This window comes from Leuciscus leuciscus, assembly GCF_965113295.1.
Source record: "Leuciscus leuciscus genome assembly, chromosome: 3".
NCBI lineage: Eukaryota > Metazoa > Chordata > Actinopteri > Cypriniformes > Leuciscidae > Leuciscus > Leuciscus leuciscus.
The window spans coordinates 35,324,390-35,351,486 of NC_138727.1; the positions used below are offsets into that span (position 1 = coordinate 35,324,390).

A 27,097-nucleotide genomic window follows, 5' to 3' on the forward strand; every position below is an offset into this window, starting at 1 on the left:
GGTTAAACCATTTTTGTATGGTAAGCACCTTGAGATAGCTATGCATGCTTTCGTAACTTCCAGATTGGACTATTGTAATTCTTTATATATTGGGATTCCTCAGAAACACATCACCCGTCTACAAATAGTCCAAAATGCAGCTGCACGCCTCCTCAAAGGAAAATGTAAATTTGAACATATTACACCGGTTCTGATCTCGCTTCATTCGCTACCGATTAAATTTCGAATAGATTTTAAAGTTTTGCTCTTTGTTTTTAAATCTTTACAGAACTTAGCTCCCCAGTACCTATCTGAATTGCTTCACCCAGAAATTAAGTCAAGATCACTAAGATCGGGGGACTCGAACTTACTTTCTCTCCCCAGGACCAGATTAAAAAATAGGGGTGACCGTGCTTTCGCAGCTTATGGACCCAAGCTATGGAATAGCCTACCCTCTAATATCAGATCTGCCCAAACTCTGACACTTTTTAAAACGTCTCTGAAAACGCATCTCTTTTCACTAGCTTTTAATATACCCTGATGTGTCCGACTTTTTCTCTTCGATGTGTATCTTTGCTGGTTTTGTGCTTGTATTGTCTACCCTTATTGGCCTTGTTAAGCACTTTGGTCAACGCCAGTTGTTTTTAAATGTGCTATACAAATAAAATTGTATTGTATTGTATTGAATAACAGTGCATTCACATGGGGCGTCGGCGTTACCATGTCTCATTTACTTTGAATGGGTGATGTGTTGCCGAACTGAATTGTGGATTCTGGTGCGTAGCGCCACTGGTATTGCTTGTGGCAGAAGTTGAAAAATGTTCAACTTTTTCAAGCAGGCATCAGATCACCTTTATGCAAATACCCTAGCGTGTTGCAGTCCAAGCTGGAAGTAATGTGATTGGTTGTTCTCACTATTGACGGTCACGTCAGCACCAAGCTTCAGACACGCCCTCCATCCCGACACCGTGTGAATGCAGTGAAAGGCTTGTCGCTTTCCATTGTCAATTACACTCGTTTCTGTTGCGTACCCCCAATCTGGCAACTCCACATGAGCATCAAGTCTGAGGAGGAGGGGCGGGGAACGACTCTGTCCAATATTTTGAATTTGGACTGCAGTACCCAGTTCAACCGCTAGCTATCAATATAACATTCAACATATTTTAACTGCCTCATTAATATACAGTGAGGAAAATAAGTATTTGAACACCCTGCTATTTTGCAAGTTCTCCCACTTAGAAATCATGGAGGGGTCTGAAATTGTCATCGTAGGTGCATATCCACTGTGAGAGACATAATCTAAAAAAAAAAAATCCAGAAATCACAATGTATGATTTTTTTAACTATTTATTTGTATGATACAGCTGCAAATAAGTATTTGAACACCTGAGAAAATCAATGTTAATATTTGGTACAGTAGCCTTTGTTTGCAATTACAGAGGTCAAACGTTTCCTGTAGTTTTTCACCAGGTTTGCACACACTGCAGGAGGGATTTTGGCCCACTCCTCCACACAGATCTTCTCTAGATCAGTCAGGCTAGGCCACGCCAGAACCTTGATATGCTTCTTACAGAGCCACTCCTTGGTTATCCTGGCTGTGTGCTTCGGGTCATAGTCATGTTGGAAGACCCAGCCTCGACCCATCTTCAATGCTCTAACTGAGGGAAGGAGGTTGTTCCCCAAAATCTCGCAATACATGGCCCCGGTCATCCTCTCCTTAAAGGTGCTCTAAGTGATGTCACGCGTTTTTTAGGCCAAAACATTTTTTGTCACATACAGCAAACATCTCCTCACTATCCGCTAGCTGCCTGTCCCCTGAACACACTGTAAAAAAATGCGGTCTCTGTAGACACCACAGGCTCCACAAACGGCAACAAAAACAAACTGGGCTCACCCGCACCACGAAACACAACAAACAGTGCTCCAGCCAATCACCGACAAGAAGTATTTGAGGGGTGTAGTTTGGGGGTCAGTGCGCGTGCACATGAAGGGGGTGTGTGGAGGAGAGAGAAGCATCAAGCATGAAGAGGGAAGTTTGAATTATGGCCGACACACGACTGAAGAGACGACGTTCCGATGAAAAAATTGCAAAGAAGAGGGACAAGGATAAGGGACAAGGATAAGGAACGCGCGAAGTCCCGAATTTACATCGGAAAAACCCTCGAAAGGTGGCGAGAACTCCGCCGGCAGAAGGGCTTCCAATCCGACATTCAGTTGCTCTGTTTTTGCAGAAAAGGTAAATCCATTTTTCTTTCTAAATTGATGTTCATGTTCGCCAAACCAACACAAGGATGTAATTAGCTAGAACTATGCAGTCAGCGTTAACTTTGGTGAATACAACATGTATGTTTCTTGCAGCGATCAATCTCTATTGTAAATGGTCAAGCAAATTCACAGTAGGGCGATAATTTGTGTGAATGATTGTTTTCACCCACTGTTTGTTATGGATTTGAATGTTCATTTATAGGCTATTGACAACTTTGACTAAATTTGTTTACGCCGCCGCCGTTGTTTATGCTCACTGGGAAACGCGAAGCTAACGTTATCTTGCTATTATTGCGTCCTTGTATGGGAGCTAACGTTATAGTTATAACCTCAGGTGGCGAAACGATTTTAAGACAATGTTTCTCTTTTTCTGCATTCTGTTCTGCAATATATAAAAGCATTTATCTAACTTGGTGACATTACACATTGAATGAAGTATCAGTAAAACTTAACTTTGTTTTTAGTGACTACTTTGACTTTCCTTTATGCCGGAAGGGAGGGGAGGAGGGAGGAGACGGGATGGGGAGGAGGGAGGAGACGGGATGAGGAGGAGGGAGGGTCTAGCTAGCCTCCGTTTTGTTTGACAACAATTCGAATGTCAACACTCCCGGCATCACTTAGAGCACCTTTAATACAGTGCAGTCGCCCTGTCCCATGTGCAGAAAAACACCCCCAAAGCATGATGCTACCACCCCCATGCTTCACAGTAGGGATGGTGTTCTTGGGATGGTACTCATCATTCTTCTTCCTCCAAACACGTTTAGTGGAATTATGACCCAAAAGTTCTATTTTGGTCTCATCTGACCACATGACTTTCTCCCATGACTCCTCTGGATCATCCAAATGGTCATTGGCAAACTTAAGACAGGCCTTGACATGTGCTGGTTTAAGCAGGGGAACCTTCCGTGCCATGCATGATTTCAAACCATGACGTCTTAGTGTATTACCAACAGTAACCTTGGAAACGGTGGTCCCAGCTCTTTTCAGGTCATTGACCAGCTCCTCCCGTGTAGTTCTGGGCTGATTTCTCACCTTTCTTAGGATCATTGAGACCCCACGAGGTGAGATCTTGCATGGAGCCCCAGTCCGAGGGAGATTGACAGTCATGTTTAGCTTCTTCCATTTTCTAATGATTGCTCCAACAGTGGACCTTTTTTCACCAAGCTGCTTGGCAATTTCCCCGTAGCCCTTTCCAGCCTTGTGGAGGTGTACAATTTTGTCTCTAGTGTCTTTGGACAGCTCTTTGGTCTTGGCCATGTTAGTAGTTGGATTCTTACTGATTGTATGGGGTGGACAGGTGTCTTTATGCAGCTAACGACCTCAAACAGGTGCATCTAATTTAGGATAATAAATGGAGTGGAGGTGGACATTTTAAAGGCAAACAGGTCTTTGAGGGTCAGAATTCTAGCTGATAGACAGGTGTTCAAATACTTATTTGCAGCTGTGTCATACAAATAAATAGTTAAAAAATCATATATTGTGATTTCTGGATTTTTTTTTTTAGATTATGTCTCTCACAGTGGACATGCACCTACGATGACAATTTCAGACCCCTCCATGATTTCCAAGTGGGAGAACTTGCAAAATAGCAGGGTGTTCAAATACTTATTTTCCTCACTGTAATAAACTTATTTTTGGCAACATATTTTTATATATATATTTTTTGTATAACAATACACTACAGTATTTAAAAGTTTTGGGTCGGTAAGATAATATTTTTTAGATATATTGTGAAATATTATTACAATCTAAAGTAACACTTTTCTATTTGAATTCAATTTAAAATGTAATTCATTCCTGTGAGGCAAAGTTGAATTTTCAGCATCATTACAAGCCTTGTTTCACGAGTTCACACTTACGAATGATCAGAGAGTAAATGGTTATGCGTATTTGGCGTGCTGTCCGGGGGGAGGGCTCCGAGCTCGGAAATTGGGCCCGAACCCAGAGTACTCCCCCCGTCTCTGGTTAGGAAGATAACCATGCAAGTGTGAGGAGATGGGGTGGTGGAGGGATGCTGAAAACTGTCGAGGAATATGGGTGAGTCGACTGCGTATATTTATAGGTTTAACTCATGCTGATTGAGTGGACCTGTTGATTACTGATTGATGACAGCTGGTTAGAATGACTTGATTGCTTAATCATTAGAACGTGTTCCTCCCGAACCTTGTTAATAAAACATCATTTTTCCCCCTGTAAACGCATTCAGTTCACAAAATATCAGCCGCCTAACCTTAAGATGCACGTACACACCGATGCACATATGAGAGGCCTTTGGGTATTCGGTTACTCTTGAGTACCTCGCACACAACGGCAGGGCTTATTTTTTGTAACAAAGACAGAAAGGAAGACATTATCTTTCTCTATGTGTGAGAGGTGCTTTGAGAGGCGTAAAAGAAAAGAAACGGTACAGAAAGTAGGATGCTGTAAGTGAATGGCCAGTCATGATGGATTAAAGTGTCACTCTGGCCTGAAACACATTTTACACCAGTGTTCTAATTCAGGACACAAATAGTGCCTTGAAACAATCAAGTCTGGTCATATTTTCTTGTACCATGTGTTTATGGTTTGAGGATATGGCCATTTTGCTAGTAACAGATGCATTTGCACAAAATGCTCTAGTTTGCATGTTCAGATGGTAGATCATTTTTTTGTTGCAACTAAAGACCGTTTAAATGAAAACTTTTGTCCAGCGAGGATGCATTACCTTGATCAAAAGTGACTGTGAAATAGTGAATAGTAGAAAAAGAAATTCTACTTCAAATAAATGTTCTTTTGAACCTTATATTCATCAACGAATCCTGGAAAAAAAATTATCACTATTTCCGCGAAACGTGAAGCAGCACAACTGTTTTCAATATTGATAATACGTTTTGTGGTAAATCTTACTGGTTAAGAATCACTACTCTACAAATATTGCTGCAATTTGAAGGAAATTCTAATGCCCTCTTGAGTACTGAGATTTGTTACCACCATGGCAAGGCTTACATTAACGTGTTGATTTAGCATTAATGTCTGCATTTGTAGACGTGCGCAGTTATGTATGTTTATGGCCTGTGAAGCTGGTATCTTTGCCCGTCTCATTGACAGACATTGAGAGCAGGGTTGTTCTCACTGGTTTAACCCTCCATTCCAGCATGGTGACATAGTGTCTGACCATTGCGACTTTGCCCCGACGGCTCCCCTGGTGTCACAGAAACAGGATCAGTTCAGTTATGTAACTCTGTCCAGACAGAACGCTCACCCATTGACATACCTCTTTACTCTCTTGGCAATGGTGCGGTTGAATCAAAGTTCATGGATATTGACTATCACACCAGCTTATTGTCAAGAACAGCAGTGCAACCTAAACTCAGTAGTGTGCAACTAATATGTGCAGTGACAGTCTGCAACCGGCTATTGCATTCCACAATGCATTTCACCTGTCTTGACTTTCCAAGCGCTAACTATGTCTTGATTTAATACTTGATTGGACTAGGGATGTGGCCGAAGCCTGATTCCGAATTCAGAAAGGCAGGGAAAATTAATAACACATTCTACGGAGGCCCTAAAGGGACATGGTCAGGCTTGCTGCGGTAGTCGTTACATTACATCAGATTTCAGTTATAACATGAAGATAGTAAGGAGAGATGACTGACAGGACGATGGCGGAGGATTTGGTGCTCAACAGATCCTGAGCATCATTGACACTGACGTCTTATCTTGTGAAATGTGTGGTCAGTACCGCTGCTATACACAGAGTACATGAGATTGCGAATTAGAAAGTGAAAGTAAAAAGCGAGTGTGCATTCAAAAGTGATTTCAATACCCCGCATAATTGCGGCTTCATGATGCCCGCAAATTATTTACAATATAATTACCCAACTATAAAATTGCAAGAGTAAGCAAAAGCATTGAAATATATCTTTTCTCATGTCCCTTTTGGGGCTCTGTAGAATGTGTCATATCTCTTTTTCGAACATAGTTCAGTCAATCAATCAATCTTAATGGGGTTATAATTATTTTCTTTATGCATATTTTAGCTAATGATTTTCATGTATGTGCAAACATGCTACATCTTAAAGTTGTGTCTACAAAGTTGCATAATAACATTTGAAAAGTTTATCATTGCATATTTTGCAGTTTCACAAATATTTTAACATATAATATGCACTAGTATATTGTACATACTACACATTATGCAGTATGCTTGTATTACAGAGGTTTTGTTACTATATCATGCATTTTGGCATAGAGACAGAGCGTATTTAGGCCACGCCCACACCCAGGGGGAAAACAAACCAACCGTCCCCATTGACTTTGCATTGCGAGAGGCTGCCTCCTTGTCATTCCTTGCTTCTAACAAAAGACAGAAAAATGCCTAAAAGCTGCTGTGTGACGAGGTGTACAGCAAAGAAGCTAATAAGTTTTTATTAGCTCTCGACCCCAAAAAATGAGTGTTTAGGACATAAAAGTGGATACAGGCAGTTGAGACAGAGCGTCACGTGTCTCATTACTCTGAGAACTAACGTACGCCCGCTGGAGGAGACCGTAATCGGCAACACAGGATAGTTTATCTTACAGAAATATAATATATATAAAACTGACATTTGGATATTTGGCTCACCAGTGACCAAATGTTTAACTTACTGCACACGTAGTGTATTTTTAGTGCATACTGAGTGTCAGGATCCCACAATTTACCCATTCGTTCCAGCCTGTTTCCACTTTTATGTCCTCAAACGCTCGTTTTTTGGGGTCGACAGCTTATGAAAACTTATTTCTGGGTTTCTTAGCTTGTTTGCTGTACACCTTGTCACATAGCAGCTTTTAGGCATTATTCTGTCTTTTCTTAGAAGCAAGAAATGACAAGGAGGCAGCCTCTCGCAATGCAAAGTCAATGGAGACAGTTGGTTTGTTTTCCCCCTTGGTGGGCGTGGTCTTCAGATTATGACGCGTTGCGCTCTGTCTCTATGTTTGGAAAGCTGTATTGACCAATCAGGAGCAATAGCATACCTCGTTTTATAAATTCTAAAATTATCACTGTGTTTTAAAATCTGTAAAACGCTTGTCTTTAGTTATCACCTGTATGAAAGCACCAGCATGGAGCTTTGATATCAATATTTGTGATTTAGCAGCCTCTTTTATCTAAGAATTTGTATGCGTGCATGAACAACCAATCACAGCACATCTCAGAAAACACTCGGCCAATCACAGGACAATTGAAGAGCTGATCTCATTGTTGCGAGGTAGGAAATGGCTCAGTGCCTTTGGCTGGTTCATTTTCCAGCTACATTAAGGAGTTCTTGTCTCTGGGGGGAAAGAGAGAAATCATGACTGTTTAAATAGTCAATGTGTCTCATGTGTGATGAGTCTCAGACCTCCTTTTCTCCCTAGAAAGTCCCCCAAGTTGAGAAATATTACACTACCGTTCAAAAATTTGGGGTCTGTAATATTTTTCATTTTATTTAATTTTTTAGGCTGCATTTATTTGATCAAAAAACTGTAATATTGTGAAATATTGATAAAATATTGACGGGCATGTTCAAGTAAGCCAGATATGTCTCTCTGCTCGCATCAAGTTCAAGGCATTGACGCTTGCTTACAGATCTGTCACAGGCTCAGCTCCCTCCTACTTTCACTCACTCCTACAAGTCTACATCCCTACCAGAAGCCTTCGATCGGTCAACGAGCGACGTCTCGTGGTTCCATCACAGAGAGCCAAAAAATCACTTTCCAGAACATTCTCATTCACAGTTCCATGCTGGTGGAATGATCTCCCCACCCGCATCCGGAATGCAGAATCCATGACAACATTCAAAAAAGAGCTGAAAACTCTTCTCTTCCGTGAGCACTTAACCTCATAAAAAAAATTTAAAAAAAAGATTTTCCTGTAAATTCTCGCTTATCGGGCTTATGCTACTCTGAATAATGCCTGAACTTCGTATTTTGAGCACTTCTTGCGTTGTTTTTGCCTCTTCACGATGACTCGCTTAATTTAGTCCCAATTTGTAAGTCGCTTTGGACAAAAGCGTCTGCTAAATGACTAAATGTAAATGTATAGATGTCTTCGCAATAGGCTGTATTTATCATGATGACTCACAAATTGAGTATTTGTGCTAAATCTGCACAGATTTGGCTTGCACGAACTTCCCCAGCAAAGTAAACATTAAGTAACACGCCAAATTGACTAGTGATTTTACAGCGTTACCCGCGACAGTTAATTTTTTCCCACAGTTGGCGGGTATTCATTTCAGACCCTGCTTGTAACCCATAACCAACCTATAAAGATGTTTTCTAGATATCAAACACTCTTTCTTTTGTCACTCCTTCGTCTTTTTCTTCACATCCACAGAAGGATGAGGTGTATCTGAATTTGGTGATGGACTATGTGCCTGAAAATGTGTACCGAGTGGCCAGACACTACAGCAGAGCCAAGCAGAATCTGCCCATGGTCTATGTGAAGGTAACACCTCTCTCATTTTTTTACCCAAAATGTTTACGTTTTGTTCGTTTAGAATTTTTTACTTCATCGGAATGGTACAAAACTTGGTAAAGGTTTTGGCACTTGCTATGTGAACACTAAAAAATTAATAAAATCATGGACATGAGTCGAAAAGGTTAAATGGTCCTGAAAAAAACAGTCACGCTTGTGCTTCTCGCGGTCAAAAATGAGCGCATTGGAAATGAATGAGAGACGAATTTAATCTAGTGAAAACTTTTGGTACTGCGCCAAAACAAAATCTTACTGAAAGCTAATTTTTTGAGATATCAAGCTCATATTTGGAGCACAACTTGTTTAGATTTACAGCTTTGATTTGAATGCAGTTTTAGAGTAAAAACGTGTTTTTGAAAATAAATATTTCATATACAAATTTAAAATAATATTTTTTGTGCATTTCTTTCATATTAAACGTAAAAAGTTAATTTTTTTCACTTCAGCAATAATTTGCCAAGCGTCATCTTTGAAAAGAAATCAAACTTAAGTCTGTGCTCTAAAGATTTCAAGATTTACAACAGTTTAAGTTGGAAATTAAATTTTCAGGTCTATGCTCAAAAAGTGACTACTTTACTAAAGTGACTACAGTATAAATATAATTTAGTACCAAAAAGTCCCCTAATTAAACTAACTAAAATATAGTACAATCATTTCATTGAAATAAAAAAGAAGTGGTCATTTTTGACCACCACGCACCAGAGGGTTAACAGAGTCTGACATTATTCACTAATCTAAAGGTGTGTGATTTTCTAAGTTGATTTTGCTCATGGACCAAAACTGCAAAACGTAGTTTGTGAATCCAGTCAACTATGGGCTTTCTGATATAGCTTGGTCGACCATGGTGGTCTTGCTGGTTTAGAGGTCTTATGAGCTGGATTCTCCTGTTTTCATGGGGTTCTGTGCCATACCTTAGTTCATTTCTGAGCTTTCAGTGGATTCATTTGCAGATTTGACTCAGCTTGTAAGTTTTGTTGTATTAAAGTCACTGATTATGTGTGTTTTCAGCTATATATGTACCAGCTGTTCCGCAGCTTGGCGTACATCCACTCGTATGGGATCTGCCATCGAGACATCAAGCCGCAGAACCTCCTGCTCGACCCAGAGACAGCTGTACTCAAACTCTGTGACTTCGGAAGGTGAGACAATGCTGTAAAGTTAACAGCACTTATTGATACCGAGATCTTGAGTACAAGATCGTTGAGTTCTGTATTGATGCTCATTATCTTAAAAACCTTTTGGGGATTGAAATGAAATAAAAATCGTGCTTACATTACTGTTCAAAAGTCTGGGGTCAGTAATATAAAAAAAGTAAATACTTTTATTCAGCAAGGGCGCATTAAATTGATCAAAAGTCACAGTAAAGACATTTATAATGTTACAAGAGATTTCTATTTCAAATAAATGCTGTCTACTAAGAAACTTTCTGTTCATCAAAGAATCTTGAAAAAAATCATTCTGAAGGATCATGTGACACTGAAGACTGGAGTAATGATGCTGAAAATTCACATTCGATCCCATTTTAAAACATATTCAAATTGAAATTTTGTATAATATTTCACAATATTACTGTTTGAACTGTATTTTTGATCAAATAATTGCAGCCTTGCTGAACATAAGAGACGCCTTTCCAAAACATTAAAAAAATCTTACTGATCCCTAAGTTTTTAACGATAAGTGTACATTTATATTCTTTACAAATTGATTATATGGAGATGTTAGTGCAGGAAAATCATGCAACATGTGTTCATCTTATACACTATGTCAACTCCTCCTATACTGTTTAAAAGCATCCCATGATGCACCTCATGAGGTTGGTTGAGGGAATGAGAGCATTTGGGTGGCAGAGTGTGAATGGCAGCAGTTTAAAACAGAAAAACTTTGCTTGTATGAATAACAGATGTGGTACCTTTACTGGAAAACTTCATCTGGCAATTTCACGGCAACTGAACAAGTCTCATGTGCGAATGTGACTATTTCACGCCACGGATCAAATCCGACCATCCGACACATTTAACTTTGAGCGTTCTGATCTGAATCTGTCTGACTTTACTATAAACTGCTCAAAGATCCTCTGTAGTGAACTAAATTTGGCTCTAGTTAATTAGTGTATGGTGATAAATAATGATTATGATTATTGTTCTTATGATGATAATGATGGCTGTTTTGATGCGCACTGTTGTTGGTGTAATCTCTGGTCTGATTCTCTCTGTCCGTCTCTCGCGTTTGGTCCGTCTCCTGCAGTGCAAAGCAGCTGGTGCGTGGTGAGCCTAATGTTTCCTACATCTGCTCGCGGTACTACAGAGCCCCTGAGCTCATTTTCGGAGCCACAGACTACACTTCCAGCATAGGTAAGGTATTCGACTGCTCTCTGTCTCCTAAAACTCTTTTTAAACTACACCATCGGCATAGGTGTACTAAAAGAAATTTTAAAACAAAGAGATTCAGTATCACACAAAATCCTGTACTGTTATATATCACATTAAAGCAGTCATCATAATATAAACTTGAGAGTTACATTGAGTAAATCATAGTGTCTTTGTGATGTCAAAAATATTTATATTTCGGATTAAAAAAAAGTGTCTCTTATGCAAACCAAGGCTGCCTTTATTTGATAAAAAATACAGTAAAACAGTAATATTGTGAAATATTATTATTACTATTTAAATTTTAAAAGGTAGTTTATTCCTGTGATGTTAAAGCTGAATTTTCAGCATCATTACTCCAGTCCTCAGTGTCACATGATCCTTTAGAAATCATTCTAATATACTGATTTGATGCTCATGAAATGTTTCTTATTGTTGTTGAAAACAGTTGTGCTGCCTAATATTTTTGTGGAAACTTTGAAAAAAAAACTTTTTTCAGGATTATTTGATGAATAGAAAGTTCAAAATAACAGCAGTTTTTAGAAATGTAAATGTTTGTTACATTATAAATGTCTTTACTGTCCCTTTTGATCAATTTAATGCATAAAAATGCAGAATAAAAGTATTAATTTCTTTCAAAAATTTGACCATTTAATTATTTCTTCAGATATATTCAGTGATGATTCAGAGATTAATTTAGATATTTGCATGGTTAAAATTGCATGCATCAACAAGCGATATGGTATCAGTTAAATCACACCTCCAACATAGTTTTTGTGTAATGTATAAAGAGCTCAAAAACACACTGAGACATGCTAAAGAAATGGGATCAAATTATTTGCTGTAATATTCAGTGTTTATTCTTTTTGTTTTTCCATACAGACATTTGGTCGGCCGGTTGCGTACTGGCCGAGCTGCTTCTTGGACAGCCGATTTTTCCTGGCGACAGCGGTGTCGATCAGCTCGTTGAAATCATCAAGGTGTGGAAGTGTGTGTGTTGCATGGGAGTTTTCTTAAATAACATTTTGATTGCTTCAACTTTTGTTATTGCTGAACTGAAGAGTCTATGTTAAATCACATTATTCACTTCTCTTAGAGGTTGTTAGTGTTTGAGTAACGCAAAGTGAAGTTACATTTCTTTTTTTAAGGAACTTTCTCCTAATTTAAAGCAGAATCCTCAGTGTACTGTTTTAAAAAGACTTATTTCCTGCAGGTAAAGGCCTGAATGATATCCTTAACAAAAACTACATTGAAATCTATTTTTAAAACTTTTTCAATAATTGAAATAAAACAAAAAATAAATAGTATAAAATAAAGTAAGTTAAAGTACTAAAATGACTAAACCTAAAACCGAAAATTATATATTTTTTTTTAAATAAAAAAAAAACTGCAAAACAAAAGAATTGCTAAAACTTTGACTAAAATAAAAATAAAAACTTATTTTTAAATATTAATAGTTACTATAATAGTGTATTATTAATAGTAAAATAACTCTATTATTTATAACACTTCATAGCACTATAATAATGCTATGAAGATAATAGCATCCACACATATCATTCATCAGCTGGAAATAAATTGCTCTGAAAGTGATTCCAATGATTTCGTTCCTCTGGATCTTATATAATTGTTGTTGCAGTGTGAACTCTCAAGTCACATCACCTTTATTTCTATAGCGCTTTATACAATACAGATTGTTTCAAAGCAGCTTCACAGTGATAACAGGAAGAATTAGAGAAGAGAAAATAGTGTAATTTTTCAGCTGAGGTCAGTTCAGTGTTGATCTGGACAGAGTAAGAAAACTTGTGTCCTCCAGGTGCTGGGAACTCCAACACGAGAGCAGATTCGAGAGATGAACCCGAATTACACTGAATTCAAGTTTCCACAGATAAAGGCGCACCCGTGGACTAAGGTAAGCACAAGTGTTTCCATGTGCTTCATGCTTTTATCCTTCTCTTTTCTCCTTGGTTTAATTCTAGGCTTTGATTCGATCTTCTACACTCACCTAAAGGATTATTAGGAACACCATACTGTGTTTGACCCCCTTTCGCCTTCAGAACTGCCTTAATTCTACGTGGCATTGATTCAACAAGGTGCTGAAAGCATTCTTTAGAAATGTTGGCCCATATTGATAGGATAGCATCTTGCAGTTGATGGAGATTTGTGGGATGCACATCCAGGGCACGAAGCTCCCGTTCCACCACATCCCAAAGATGCTCTATTGGGTTGAGATCTGGTGACTGTGGGGGCCATTTTAGTACAGTGAACTCATTGTCATGTTCAAGAAACCAATTTGAAATGATTCGAGCTTTGTGACATGGTGCATTATCCTGCTGGAAGTAGCCATCAGAGGATGGGTACATGGTGGTCATAAAGGGATGGACATGGTCAGAAACAATGCTCAGGTAGGCCGTGGCATTTAAACGATGCCCAATTGGCACTAAGGGGCCTAAAGTGTGCCAAGAAAACATCCCCCACACCATTACACCACCACCAGCCTGCACAGTGGTAACAAGGCATGATGGATCCATGTTCTCATTCTGTTTACGCCAAATTCTGACTCTACCATCTGAATGTCTCAACAGAAATCGAGACTCATCAGACCAGGCAACATTTCCAGTCTTCAACTGTCCAATTTTGGTGAGCTCGTGCAAATAGTAGCCTCTTTTTCCTATTTGTAGTGGAGATGAGTGGTACCTGGTGGAGTCTTCTGCTGTTGTAGCCCATCCGCCTCAAGGTTGTGTGTGTTGTGGCTTCACAAATGCTTTGCTGCATACCTCGGTTGTAACGAGTGGTTATTTCAGTCAAAGTTGCTCTTCTATCAGCTTGAATCAGTCGGCCCATTCTCCTCTGACCTCTTGCATCAACAAGGCATTTTCGCCCACAGGACTGCCGCATACTGGATGTTTTTCCCTTTTCACACCATTCTTTGTAAACCCTAGAAATGGTTGTGCGTGAAAATCCCAGTAACTGAGCAGATTGTGAAATACTCAGACCGGCCCGTCTGGCACCAACAACCATGCCACGCTCAAAATTGCTTAAATTACCTTTCTTTCCCATTCTGACATTCAGTTTGGAGTTCAGGAGATTGTCTTGACCAGGACCACACCCCTAAATGCATTGAAGCAACTGCCATGTGATTGGTTGATTAGATAATTGCATTAATGAGAAATTGAACAGGTGTTCCTAATAATCCTTTAGGTGAGTGTATATTGCTGTCTTTACACCCTTCTTATAATGGCTTATAAAATTACTATTGCCTTTTAACTTTAATTGCTCTCTTGTGACTTATTTAAACCTACATTTATATCAAAAATAGTACTTTTGACAGTCAGAAGTATATATTATTGTACAAAGGTTTGTATATAGCACTAAAAAACCTGTGTTGTTGTCCGTGTGTTAGGTTTTCCGGCCTCGGACCCCTCCGGAGGCAATAGCCTTGTGTTCCCGATTGTTGGAGTACACGCCTACAGCCCGATTCACCCCTCTCGAGGCCTGCGCTCACACTTTCTTCGACGAGCTCCGTGAGCCCATCCTCAAGCTCCCGAATGGACGAGAGCGGCCCGTGTTGTTTAATTTCACCACACAGGGTATGTGGCACACGGATGCACAGCAGGTTCATGTTTTCAGACCTGTAGATCGTTCTCTTTGTACCGAAATTGTTACAATGTTGCATTTTCTTTCTTGGTTCGGTTCTCTTTCACAATATCCATTTATAAATTGTCCAAAACTTGTTAACACAAGTCATTAGGTTTTTATATAAACTAAATTCTGTTTTTATACTTACTAATATTAGAATTATATATATAAATACATTTAAAAGGCATAATTTCAGTTGGGGGGTGGGGAGCTTTTGTCTTGTCTCCTGAGGACGCAATGAGCAATTAGTGCACCACGTTAAGGGAGAGATTTACTAAACAAGGCTAATTAGCATGAGAGCGCGATTCCCCAAAAAGTGCAGATGGGAGTGGAAAGTTCTGCTTGAAAGTTCTGACGCGCAAATTAAAGAACACAAGCACAAACAAATCATTTCCATAATGACCAACACAATCTACGGTTAGACTTCCGCATTAGTCTAGACTTCCGGGTAGTAAAAATTCCGTCATAATCTATTATTACCTGTCATTTTAATTTTAATACTTTAGTGATAATAAGCCATTTAATGGCTTGGTTTTTTTCCCTCCACATTTTCATTTTTATTTACGAACGTACAGGACAAGCATATAGAGGCTAGAAATGCATTTGTTTATTTATGAAGAGGAAGTTGAACAGTTCGTCACTTTTTTCAGGTTTCATCATGAATGTTTGTACAATAAATAGCAATAAGCTTTGTGCTTTGCTACTTTTGATATGAAACAAAGTCTCAGTTTTCAGATTCTGTCCATTTTATCACAAAATTCAAACAATAAATACAGTTCTGGCGCTCTTTAATGTGGCGCGAGCGAGAGGTCACCGTAGCACCTCAGTTTAAGCGAGTGTGTGTACGCGATCAATTCCTTTCTTTTTACTACGTTACAGAACGAAAAAACAAACATGAATGAACATCAGGAAATATGTTGAAAGATACAGTCCAACTTGCCGAAATCCGTATCATGTCTGTGTTGAACGATTACATAAAAACAAAATCTTTTATAACATTATAATGGTCTTTAATGCCACTTTTAATCAATTTAATGCATCCTTGATGAATAACTATTATTTTTTTAATTTTTTTTTAAAGACCCCAAACTTTAGAACGGTAGTTTAAATGTGGTTGTACTTTCATAATTCTATCTTTTTAACACTAATATCGCTAACACTTTACAACAGGATCCCATTAGTTAATGTTAGTTAAGTAAGGCATTAACTAAAATTAGCTAACAATACATTTGTTACAGTATTTATTAATGTTAAAATACAACTTTGTTAGTTCATGTTAGCTCAGGTCCATTATATATTATTAACCGGTACAAATTTTGATTTTAATAAATTATCTAATGCTTTGGATTTTTTTTTTAATTGTTAGTTCATGTTAACTAATGCAGTTCACTAATGTTAACAACTGGAACCTTATTGCAAAGTGTTACACTAATATCTTTTGCATTTAATGATCAGAGTTGTCCAGTAACCCCTCGCTGGCCTCCGTACTCATCCCTGCACATGCTCAGAACCAGGTGGATAACTCCGCCCAGTCTGCCACGGCTGCAACAGGTGAGCGTTTCACTCTCAGCCTCTCAGAAACCCCAAGACTGTTCTCACAACCACTTTTAGTAATCATCTGTAATCGTTCCAGGTGCCATCAGTGGACCGAACGCCAACGCTGCCTCTGCCGCCCCCAATCCTTCAACTTGAACCCCATCCACCTGTCAGTGGGCCGACGCTGCTGCTTATTAGCCACGCCCACTCCCGGGAATCAAGGGCGTGGCTAAAACGAAACGAAAAGCTCACGGTATGATGGATGCGCCAACCAAATCTTCCCCCAGCCGTCATCTTTGTTTTTATTATCAGTGTTTTAATTTATACGCTCTAAAGGACAAAACGAGGGCTTAAAAACACGCCTCAGGACTGTCTGCGGTCATGTTTGAAAATGATTTCTCTCTCTCTATATATATAGATATAGATATCCACACACTAATATAAACAGTTACACTACAAATGTGTTTTCACATGTCTACTTTGACATTTTTAAAGGGGAATCTGTATGCTGTAGCCACGGCTTCTTTTATAATCGTCAACTGACGCCGACGGTGCAGGTGGTTTCTGATTGGCCCAATACGACCGAGCCATGGACAGATTTCCAGGGCTTGTGTACATTCTGTAGACTACGTGAAATATATGCTAATGACTTTTGCCTTTTCCCTCAGTATTGGGCGCATATGTTGTATGCTTACGCTGTTTGCTGCTGTGTACCTCTTTCTTTTTGACCACTTTTGAAGGAGTGACACTATCCATTTGTTTCCTGCTCGTCTTCCTCCTTCCTGTTGTATAGTACTTTACTGAACTCCACAGATGTTGACACGTACATTATATCGGATCATTTTCTGTGAGCGAGAGTGTGTGTGTGTGTGTGTGTGTGTGTGTGTGTATGTGAGTGCATGTTATGTGTCTTTTGTCTATAAATACTGTATGCTCATTCTTGATCTGTTAGTGAGCTAAAAGAAACAAGCACGAATCTGATAATCAGGACCTTAATACTGAACATGTGAACAGGTTTCTGCGCCGATAGAAAGATGCCGGGGTTTGGTTCTCGAAATCGTCTCGTCTGTGTCAATTGTGTTAGAATTTAGTGGGAATGAGTGGCTGGAAACAGTATGAAACCTTTAACCATCTGGACTGCTCCATCAGGATATCGACACTAATGATGAGGAGGAACAAAATCAGATCTCTACTGTACCTTTGCTTCCATTTCTTGTTGTTTTTCTTCCTTGTGTCCTCTTTAGTGTCCCCTAGTGTTAGTGGAAGTGTACAACTGAGGCTGTTGTTTTTTGTTCACCTAAATACGCTGTGAATCCTCACAGAATAGTCACTTCAGCCTGTTTATGTACCTCCCAAAAGTGCTGTTGAAAGAATATCCATACGTTCTGTTGCCCACTTAAAATGATGTTCACCCAAATATGAAAATCATCCATCGTTTACTCGCTCTCATATGGAAGCCCATTTCCGCCACATAAGAAAAATAAGCATGCTTTTGTAAATCATAATCATGACACAAAAGTCGAAATTATGAGATGAAAAATCGAAAATTATATCTTGATGTTAAAATTGACATATGATATTCAAAAGTCATAATTAATATCTATAAAGTCAATTTCAACTATCACAATCATAATTGACATAATATGTCATAATTTTGACTTAACAAATATGACTTGGCTTGAATTATGATTTACAAAAGCATGATTTCTTTTTTCTCATGTGGTGGAAATGGGCTTCCAAACGGTTTCAAACCCAAATGATATTCTTTCTTCCATCGACCCCAGAAGGAAATGTTACGTTCACAGTCACGCTGATCTTTTCTATACAATGGAATTTGATGGTGACCAAGGGTCGTCAAGCTACAAAAATGAGAGAAAAAAAGGTATCAAACAATAATCCATATGACTTGTGCAATATTTAAAGTCTTCTGAAGTTGTACAGTTGCTTTTAACCACTAATAATTCCTTCCATATTTCTCAAGTATTGTGTTCAATCTGAATATGCACATATTCAAATGTCTCACTTTTAAGGTGTTTTTGTCATTTTTGAAGCTTGAAAGATCCTGATCTCCATCCACTTTCATTGTATATGAAAACATAATTTTAGTTTTTGGGTGAACTATCCCTTAAACTTTTGTTGTTCTTTTGAACTGGTTTTTAATTGCCAACTATTAGGAAAAATATGATATTATACAGTATGAAGGTGCTCCATTACTCATGTATTAAAAACAATCATATGTTTAAATAATGTATGCTTGGCAAAGGGAAATTGAATTGAATTTCATCTGCTGAGCTCTTGTTCAGGTCAGTTCTTTATCACAGCAGGGACAATAGATATATATTTTATTTTCCTTTTCCCCCTTTTTATACTTTTAATTGACAGTTTCTGAAAGACTTTTTCTTAACCATGCAGTAATTTCTTGTATGTTTTTTTAATTGTGAGGGAAACTCTCTTACATTTACAGTTTTGTCCCCCCACCCCCCCCACTGTTTTATGATTATGAATGATATGTGGGAATATAGTGTCATGTATCTAGTATTAACTAATTATTTGCAATAATATATTTTTGATTTGTGTTTGGGATCTTGTGAAACACTTTCAGCAGCACTTAAAGAGATTGATGTCATTTAGCACTACGACCTTTTTCAAAAGTTCATAAGCTTTATTTGAATATGTTTTATGTACATCCTTGCATATTTATCCGTTGCTGTTAGCAGTCACGTTGCTTCAAGGATTTCCTCAGCATGTGAAGAAACACCTTTCTCAGTGACTCGTACTTGAGACGAATATGAGATGAAAGGGAAATAGGAGAAATAACAAATGTGAACTGTTAGTAGCCACGAGTCAATCAACAGCCACCGAACACATGAAACATAGCTTTTGTTCTGTTTTGTCTCGTTTTGTTTTGGGTTCTGTTTGGTTCTGTCTAATTTGGTTCTGTTTTGTTTTTGTTCTGTTTTTTCTTTTTAAAAGGGTTTTGTTTAGTTCTGTTTCATTTTGGGATTTTTGTTCTGTTTTGTCTTGTTTTGTTTGGTTCTGTTTTGTTTTTGTTCTGTCTTGTTTTGTTATGGTTTTGTTTGTTTCTGTTTTTGTTCTGTTTTGTCTTGTCTTGTTTTGTTATGTTATGGGTTTTGTTTGGTTCTGTTTTGTTTTTGTTTTTTTGCTCTGTTTTAGTTTTTTTCTTTTTTTTTTCTTGTTTTGTTATGGGTTTTGTTTGGTTCTGTTTTGTTTTCTGTTCTGTCCTGTTTTGTTTTTGTTTTTCTTCTCCCGTGCCAGTATTCTGAACGTCTCTTCTTGTTCATACTGATGTCCGTTCTGTCGCTTGTGTGTTCTGGTTCAGAGAAGTCAACTGATACTGTACTGTATTGAATAAAGTGTTGGTTACCCTCACTGCATCACACGGCTTCTTTTCTCTTTATTGCTAAATATCTTTTTTTTCTTTACTAAACACCTTATCCCACTCAGGATAGGGTGATATCTGAACGATAGGGACACCAAATGACAGCATGTCAGTATTAGTGAAAGCTTTCACTCTCGTGTTACTCCAAAGACTATTTCTTCTGCAGAACCGTTTTGGTAACCATTGACTCTCACTTTATAGACAAACATAAAATCATACATGTTTGGAACAACACAGGGGTGAGTATAAAAGACAGAATTTTCCTTTTGGGTGAACTATCCCTTTAAAGGGGTCATCGGATGCCCATTTTTCCGCAAGTTGGTATGATTCTTTAGGGTCTTCATGTAAAGTTTGTTACATACTTAAAATTCCTCAATGGTTGTGTAAAACAACACCCTTTTACCTCCTCAAAAACAGCTCTGTTTATAGCGACCCGTTTTGGTGCATGTCTCTTTAAATGATAATGAGCTACTGCTCACCCCACCCCTCTCTTAAGTGCTGCCTTGGCGGACAGTATACAAATGGCTGAGGGGGAAATATGCTAATATGTGACCGTCTGTCAGTGGTTGTGGGCGGAGCATGAGCAATATGACATCATATCCAAATCCAAAAGGCTTGATTATTTGAGAGTGTTTAGACTTTTTAAAGATAAAAAAAAAGGAGTGAATGGATTCTTTTCATTGTATAGTAGTTGTGTCCACACACTGCAAAGACACGCTTATATGCAAACACCAAATAAAAGTGAATTTATCATCCGATGACCCCTTTAAAATAAAGTGATTTCATTACTAATTCTTGATAATGTACTAATTATTGAATCATGTTTTCTTAAACTATCTGATATTGCTATATGGCATATTTTATCTTATGTATTCAGACTTTTAATTGCAGCCAACTTTAACAGTTAAAGTAACATAATAATGTATTAATCTGTCAGCTCATTCTTTTGTTTGCTACTTTATAACAACTTGTCAGTTATGTTTACCAAATGATGAAAATAGTACAAATGTTGCAGGACTGCCTCTGTATGACCTTGGCAGTGTAAATTATGCTGATAAACATGAATTACACCAGACTTTGAAGTCTTAGGACACCATCAAATAATGATGCCTTTGTGATTTTTCACAAATAATGAAAACTCTCACACTGCTGCTGCACAAATGTAACACATCATTAGTCATAAAAAAAAAGTAACAATGTAAAAAAAATGTTCCACAGTGTTCAGATCATGCATGCCACAGCATAAAGCAATAAACTGCTTGATTTTACTAATATATTAAAAAGAAAATACACATTTTAAGGCAAAACATTGGCTAATCCTATTTGATTATACTTTAAATAAAATGTCATTCATGAATAAGAAATATTTCTTATATTAGGTAATGGGGTATGATTTCTTATATTAGGTATATAGGGTAATGGGTTAATAAACATACTAAATTATATATTTTTTGAAAATGTAGAAAAAAAAAAAGGTTTTGTGTGATGGGTAGGGTTAGTGTAAGGAGACAGAATATACAGTATAAAAAAATATGGAGTGTCCCCACAAAGATATGAACCAGACTGTGTGTGTGTGTGTTAATATAAAGTGTCAGAGCATTATTTTTTTATTTTTGTTTACCCATTTAACGATCGCAGTAGCAAATATTAGAATGACGCACTCTTCAGGATAGAAATAACCTCCCAATACTGTTTAAAAGTGTATCAGTCCGCTTGTGTCATGAGAAACGTCCCTCAGCAGTCGTTTAGCTGGTAAGACTGACATTTATCAGCTTATTTTCTCTAGTATGTTATCAAATTTTAACCGGTTTCATATTTATTCTGTAATTATCGTTTACCTTTTACTGCCAGATATCCAGGTTGCACATCGAGAAATGAAGCAGTTTTGTGCTGTTTTCATCCTAATGATTCTTACTCCCGGTAAGCCTGTTTGTTTTTCAAATTGTTTATCTGGTCAAACTGTTCATATGTCTTTCACACATTTAGGTGCATACAAATACTGCTATCACAATGTAGGTTGTTCACATCTCAGCAGTCTTGGTATTAACGCATTAAAAGTAACGTGAGTTACGTAATCAGATTACTTTTTTCAAGTAACTAGTAAAGTAATCCATTAGTTTAAATTTACAACAAAATATCTGAGTTACTTTTTCAAACAAGTAATACAAGTTACTTTGTTTTCTAATTCATTGACTGACAGCTCTCTTTGTCGAGAAAAATATAATATTTTCTTGTTGGTTTTGGTTATTAAAATACAAACAATCAAGCCCAGCCCAGGTGGGTGAAAGTAACGCAACACATTACTTTCCATAAAGAGTAGCCTAACTAAGTAATGCAATTAGTTACTTTTAAGGGAGTAACGCAATATTGTAAAGCATTACTTTTAAAAGTAACTTTACCCAACACTGCATATCAGTGTCTGTCAGTGTCTTGCAATATGAAAAAAAATAAAAATAATAATTACTCACATTGCCAGGAAATAATTAATATTTTTTTCTTTCCCAGATCTTGCTCGCTTTTCTTTCAGGGCAACGGCGTTGCGTTGTAACCTGTGTGTTTCCAAAGGGCTTGGGAATCCCTGCACTCCATCAGTGCAGACACCTATTCAAATCCGTGTTTTTTTTTTTAGTTACATCAAACGCTCTTTCCGCAGGTCCTCCCTTCATCCGTTCCTGTATCAGCATGGCGACCTGCTGGAACTATATGTATTCTGAAGCTGTGGAGGCTAAGTGCTGTAACACTGACCTCTGCAACTGAGCAAACAAACACCTAATCATATTCAGTCGAATTCTGCCTTTCTGTAACCTTGGCGGTATGATTGTAATCAATTGTGCTAAATACTACAGCTACTAAAGGGCTAAAAAGTCAAATGTAACAAACAAGTAATAACTGCAACAAAAATATATAACAAAAAAAAATGATTAATAACTTGTTTTGTAAGCAACAATCAAATCAGTCAAGCTAATTTGTGTATCTTCCTATGCGAACAATTTGTACAGAGGACACAAAAAATGAACAAACAACTGAACAATATCACTTTGGAATAAAGTTGGTAGCAGATAATGAAAAATCTGGGTCATTTGAGGATTGGAAATTGATATCAGATCTTTAATGCTTTTCATTGACGGCGCAGCAGGAGTTGAACAGGGTTACTATAGTTTAACTGGAGTCAAAAGTTTGTGTGATTGAGAAATGTTGCACTGCAAATGCACAGACTCCACTTTGAGAAAAGTCTTGTTAGGTTAGGATGAGGACTTTTTCTATTTCTGTTAGGCTACTCGATAAAAAAAGAAAGGGATAGCTAGGCTACTTTTCTTTCGTTGTGTGTGTTAAGAACTGAGCGACTGGTACACTGTAAAATGTATTATATGATCAATAAGTTATGACAACATGTTTTTACATTGCTTTAACGCATCAAAATAAGTTTGCCAATTTTCAACTTTTTTTATAAGTTATAGGCTACAAGAGTTTTTAACTCATGGTTTAGGTTTTAAGTCAGTTGAATGTATTTTAAGTTGAAATGACTTAAACAACCAAGTTGATTGTACTTAAAAATATAAGGCAACAACTTTCTTTTTTTCACTTCTTTTTTTTTTTACAGTGAATTACCAGTTTTATACAGTCTATGTGAATAACGTGTAAACCGATAATAACGTGTCCACTACTGCTATTGTTCAACCAGATTGTAATGACTGTTTCCGATGGCGCCATCTACTGGACACTAGCCAAAGGACACGTGTCAGAGGATGGAGCTTTTCCGCAAATAACCCTCAAAAATAAAAATAAATAATTAATAAAAAAATGTAGTTATTCTGCAAAATTTCCACAAAATAATTACATATTTATATGTTAGTTCATTAGGTTATTATTCATCAAATAGTTGTGGTAAGAACACTCATGTAGCCTAAATGTACCGTAATAAAAAAAATAAAAAAAATAACTTAATTTAAACAGTTAAGATTTAAACTATAGGTTAATGATTAACTTGAGTGGATCAGCTCTGGTTTGCTATATCAACAACTGATGAAAAATTGTTTGACTGACTAAATGGATGGATGGAGAGAATTTGAATTTAAATTAAATTGGAATTGAGGTATAGCAAACAGGATGCAGAAGAATACAAATGAATTGAAATGGAAATTCATTATTATTATTATTTTAATTATTATACCAAAAGCAAAGTTTGTTAAATACAAACTTGTTTTTGTTAGTTTAAGAAAAGAAAAAGTTGAAGTTTGAATAGAACGACAGATAGACAGGCAAATTAGTCTCTTTCATATTTTAAGAGTAAAATTTGTTATATATATATATATATATATATATATATATATATATATACACCAACCCGAAAATGAGAAGAAAGTTGAGTTCGGACTCCGCATGTTGATGGTTGTTTTACATCAACGTTTGATTATGGCAAAATATGACAATTTAAATACATATTTTTAAACGGACTCGAAGTAGGATAAATAATTGTATTCGAATTAAAATAAATAAGAAAATTATGTTACAAGTATCAGTGCCAGTTAGGCCTATTATTAATAATGACGTTCAGAAATAAGACGACAAAACAAAAGGGAAACGGTTAAATTTAAGAAAGAATATTTTTTATTTTAGACTAATAAATATTTGGTCTTTCAAGGCACTTCCAACATAAGGCCAATAAGTACTTCTTCTGACGGATAACATCCGTGTCAGATGATCTTAAAAGAGTTACACATCTAAAGCTGCTCTACAAGAGCACGTCAGAATACAACACAAAGAATAAAACATATACAGCAGCTTATCCTTCCATCATCTCATGTGGCTTTCGAGGACTGGCTTAAAATGAGACATTACTGATACTATAATTAGGCCTAATTAATAACCATGAGCAATAAGATGTGGTTCTTCTGAAAATATAATTAGGCCTACATGTTGTTCGTGGGTATTATTCAGCACTTAGTTGTGCAATTAACAAGAACAATCATGTTAATGTGACCAAAAGCTGTTATTGTAACTTTCCCTGTGATTCTGCAAGTGTAAACTTTAATATTTGCGCAAAGTCTCTCAGAGTGGAAGAAGCCGTCAGGTAAAAAGTTTTTTTTTTTTTTTTTATGACAAATAATACATCCCATAGGACACGGGTCCGTTAAATAGTCCTGGCATCGGGACGGGCCGTGGGAAGGAGGCTGGAGGTCCGTACAGAGATGATGGAGATCCCAGAGGGAAGGGCAGCGCGAACGGGGACAGGAGCGGTTTGGAGGCGCATTTGAACTTTTCCAGCTCGGCCTCCTGGAGTCTCTTGGCCTTCGCCCTCCGGTTCTGGAACCAGATCTTGACCTGAGTCTCGGTGAGGTTGAGGGAGTTGGAGAACTCGGCCCGTTCGGCGATGGAGAGGTACTGTTTCTGCCTGAACTTGCGCTCGAGGGAGAGCAGCTGTGAGGTGCTGAAGGGTGTGCGGGGCTTCCGGTTCGTCTTGTGCTTGCGTAACGGGCACGGCGGCGGGCTCGGGAGACCTGCGGGACACCGGGAACAAACCGATTCTTCTTTAGAAGCTGGGAAAAAAGGTCAGGTCTCCAAATGCCTTCATCGTGCATTTTGACTACCGTTCTTTCTTTCTTTTTTTTGAATACCACTTTCTTTCAAAATTAACTGATATTTCCTTTTTTGTGTTTGCAACTTTTCTAATAATCTTTTTTTTTTCGCTTTTTCTTTTTTTACATTATTTTTATTTTGATGGCAAAGAGAATGGCATTGAACGCCAATAGCCTCATTTCTTAACTGTTATTTCACAACAACAATTACCATTTTTAAAATGATTAACTTTTACTAATTAATTAGGCTACTATTTATAATTACAAATGTCTAACATTTAATAGATAAATATTGTTGTTGTTAGTAGGCTATTATTATCAATGTAGGGCCTATATCTAGGCCTATAAGGAAAAAGATGTTTAAAATGTCTAAATATGGGTTAATTTTTAAATATAGGCCTATTTTAAACATTTCTTTTTCTTTTTTTCTTTCTTTCTTTCTTTCTTTCTTTCTTTCTTTCTTTCTTTCTTTCTTTCTTTCTTTCTTTCCTTCTTTCTTTCTTTCTTTCTTTCTTGGTTTTCATAAAACTACAAAACATCTGCATAATCCGAACTTTATCCTTCTTTCGCTGCCTTGCAGTTGCAAGCACTAGTATTTACTGTAAAATAGCCAACTTTTTTGTCATTTTAGTTTAACGTTTATTACAAGAATATTAGCCTATTTAATATTTTCACAAAATAAATTTTTAGGCTATTTATAATCAAATGTTTTATTTTTAAACGATTATTATAGCCTTCATATTTTATATTAAAAGTAAAGGTATAGCTGTCAATAATACGAAAGGTGAATGTAAAAATAAATAAATTCTAATTATCATTTATGTATTATTAATTAAATAGCCTATCGAATTAAATTCTAAATATGAATCACAATGTTAGCTACTATATTTACACTGTTTTGAAATAAAATAAAAATGTAATGAACAAACTCAGTAGCCCAATGACTGTAACTGTAAATGGTTGAGATACTTACGAGGAGGAGATGTGAAAGACGAAGAGTTTGGCCAAGTGCTCTGTTCCTTATCGCTTAAATCTTCACTGTCCGAAACGCCTGACAAAGTGTCCACAGAAACTTTGGTTTTCTCTACAAAGTAAGTCCGTACTAAGTCCTGTCCCAATCCCAGTCTCTGGTGCTGGAGAGCCGGAGAACACGCGACCTGGCAGCTCGATTTGGCCATCAGGGATTCAACACTGAACGGGAGGTAAGTCTTCTTCACTTTATGTCCCGTGTCAGTGGTCATATCTTTCGGCTTTTGACTTTCCTCGCTGTCCGAGTCCGATTTTTCCTGAGCTGTCGCTTCAACGGGCCCCTTAGGAGAACTCATCGTAAACCATCCGCCGCAAGTTTGTTCATATACAGTCTCGTCTCAACAACTTCCAACAGTCTGTCTCGCGCTGCTTCAGTACACTTATAATAGCTCGCAAACTGCGGGCAGCCAATCAGCGGGTGCGCTCGACCAGCTGACTTACAAACGCCTCGATTTGATTGGTCAGAACGGTCCCCTGGGGCACGCTCGGACCAATCAAAATAAAACCCTTAGAAGTCATGTGGTCAAGTTGACACCAAGACATCAAGGGGATATTGAGAAAAATGAGTACTTAATCGCGGATGTCTTGCTGAGATGATGTATAGATGGCCTCGGGGCTCTTGACTCTTTGGAGCACAAAGTAGACCAATTTTAGCCCAATTAAACAGTGGGGAAGCTCTCAAAGTATCTGTATCCGACTGTTGAGAAGTCATTGAAAAGGCACAATGGAATTACTCCACACCAAAACTGTGGTCAAAAGGAATACACGGTAAACAAGAAAACCGGACTGTCTTGTTTGTAAAGTCACTTGGAAATATAGTTGCCTAAATGTTGTT

General features: G+C 37.5%; 2 protein-coding genes across 4 annotated transcripts in view; one reads left to right on the forward strand and one right to left on the reverse strand.

The window, feature by feature from the left end:
• The window catches only part of gsk3bb (glycogen synthase kinase 3 beta-b), a 226,999-nt gene that overhangs the window by 13,851 nt on the left and 186,051 nt on the right, over nt 1-27,097 (forward strand). For 2 of the 3 annotated variants that reach the window (XM_082163381.1, XM_082163380.1), the window contains exons 5-12: nt 8,576-8,686; nt 9,725-9,855; nt 10,961-11,067; nt 11,965-12,062; nt 12,899-12,994; nt 14,486-14,672; nt 16,177-16,272; nt 16,355-19,652. In XM_082163381.1, coding sequence (XP_082019507.1) covers nt 8,576-8,686; nt 9,725-9,855; nt 10,961-11,067; nt 11,965-12,062; nt 12,899-12,994; nt 14,486-14,672; nt 16,177-16,272; nt 16,355-16,413 — 885 coding nt within the window. In that variant the 3' untranslated portion in view covers nt 16,414-19,652. Of the gene's footprint in view, nt 1-8,575; nt 8,687-9,724; nt 9,856-10,960; nt 11,068-11,964; nt 12,063-12,898; nt 12,995-14,485; nt 14,673-16,176; nt 16,273-16,354; nt 19,653-27,097 lie in introns of those variants that run through there. The other variant, XR_014204234.1, reaches the window with a different exon arrangement.
• msx1b (muscle segment homeobox 1b) lies at nt 24,243-26,622 on the reverse strand. Its single transcript, XM_082164511.1, has 2 exons — nt 26,207-26,622; nt 24,243-25,155 (listed from the first exon to the last, which is right to left on the reverse strand). Exons 1-2 carry the CDS (start codon nt 26,556-26,558, stop codon nt 24,752-24,754), a joined length of 756 nt encoding a protein of 251 aa, XP_082020637.1. The 5' UTR covers nt 26,559-26,622; the 3' UTR covers nt 24,243-24,751.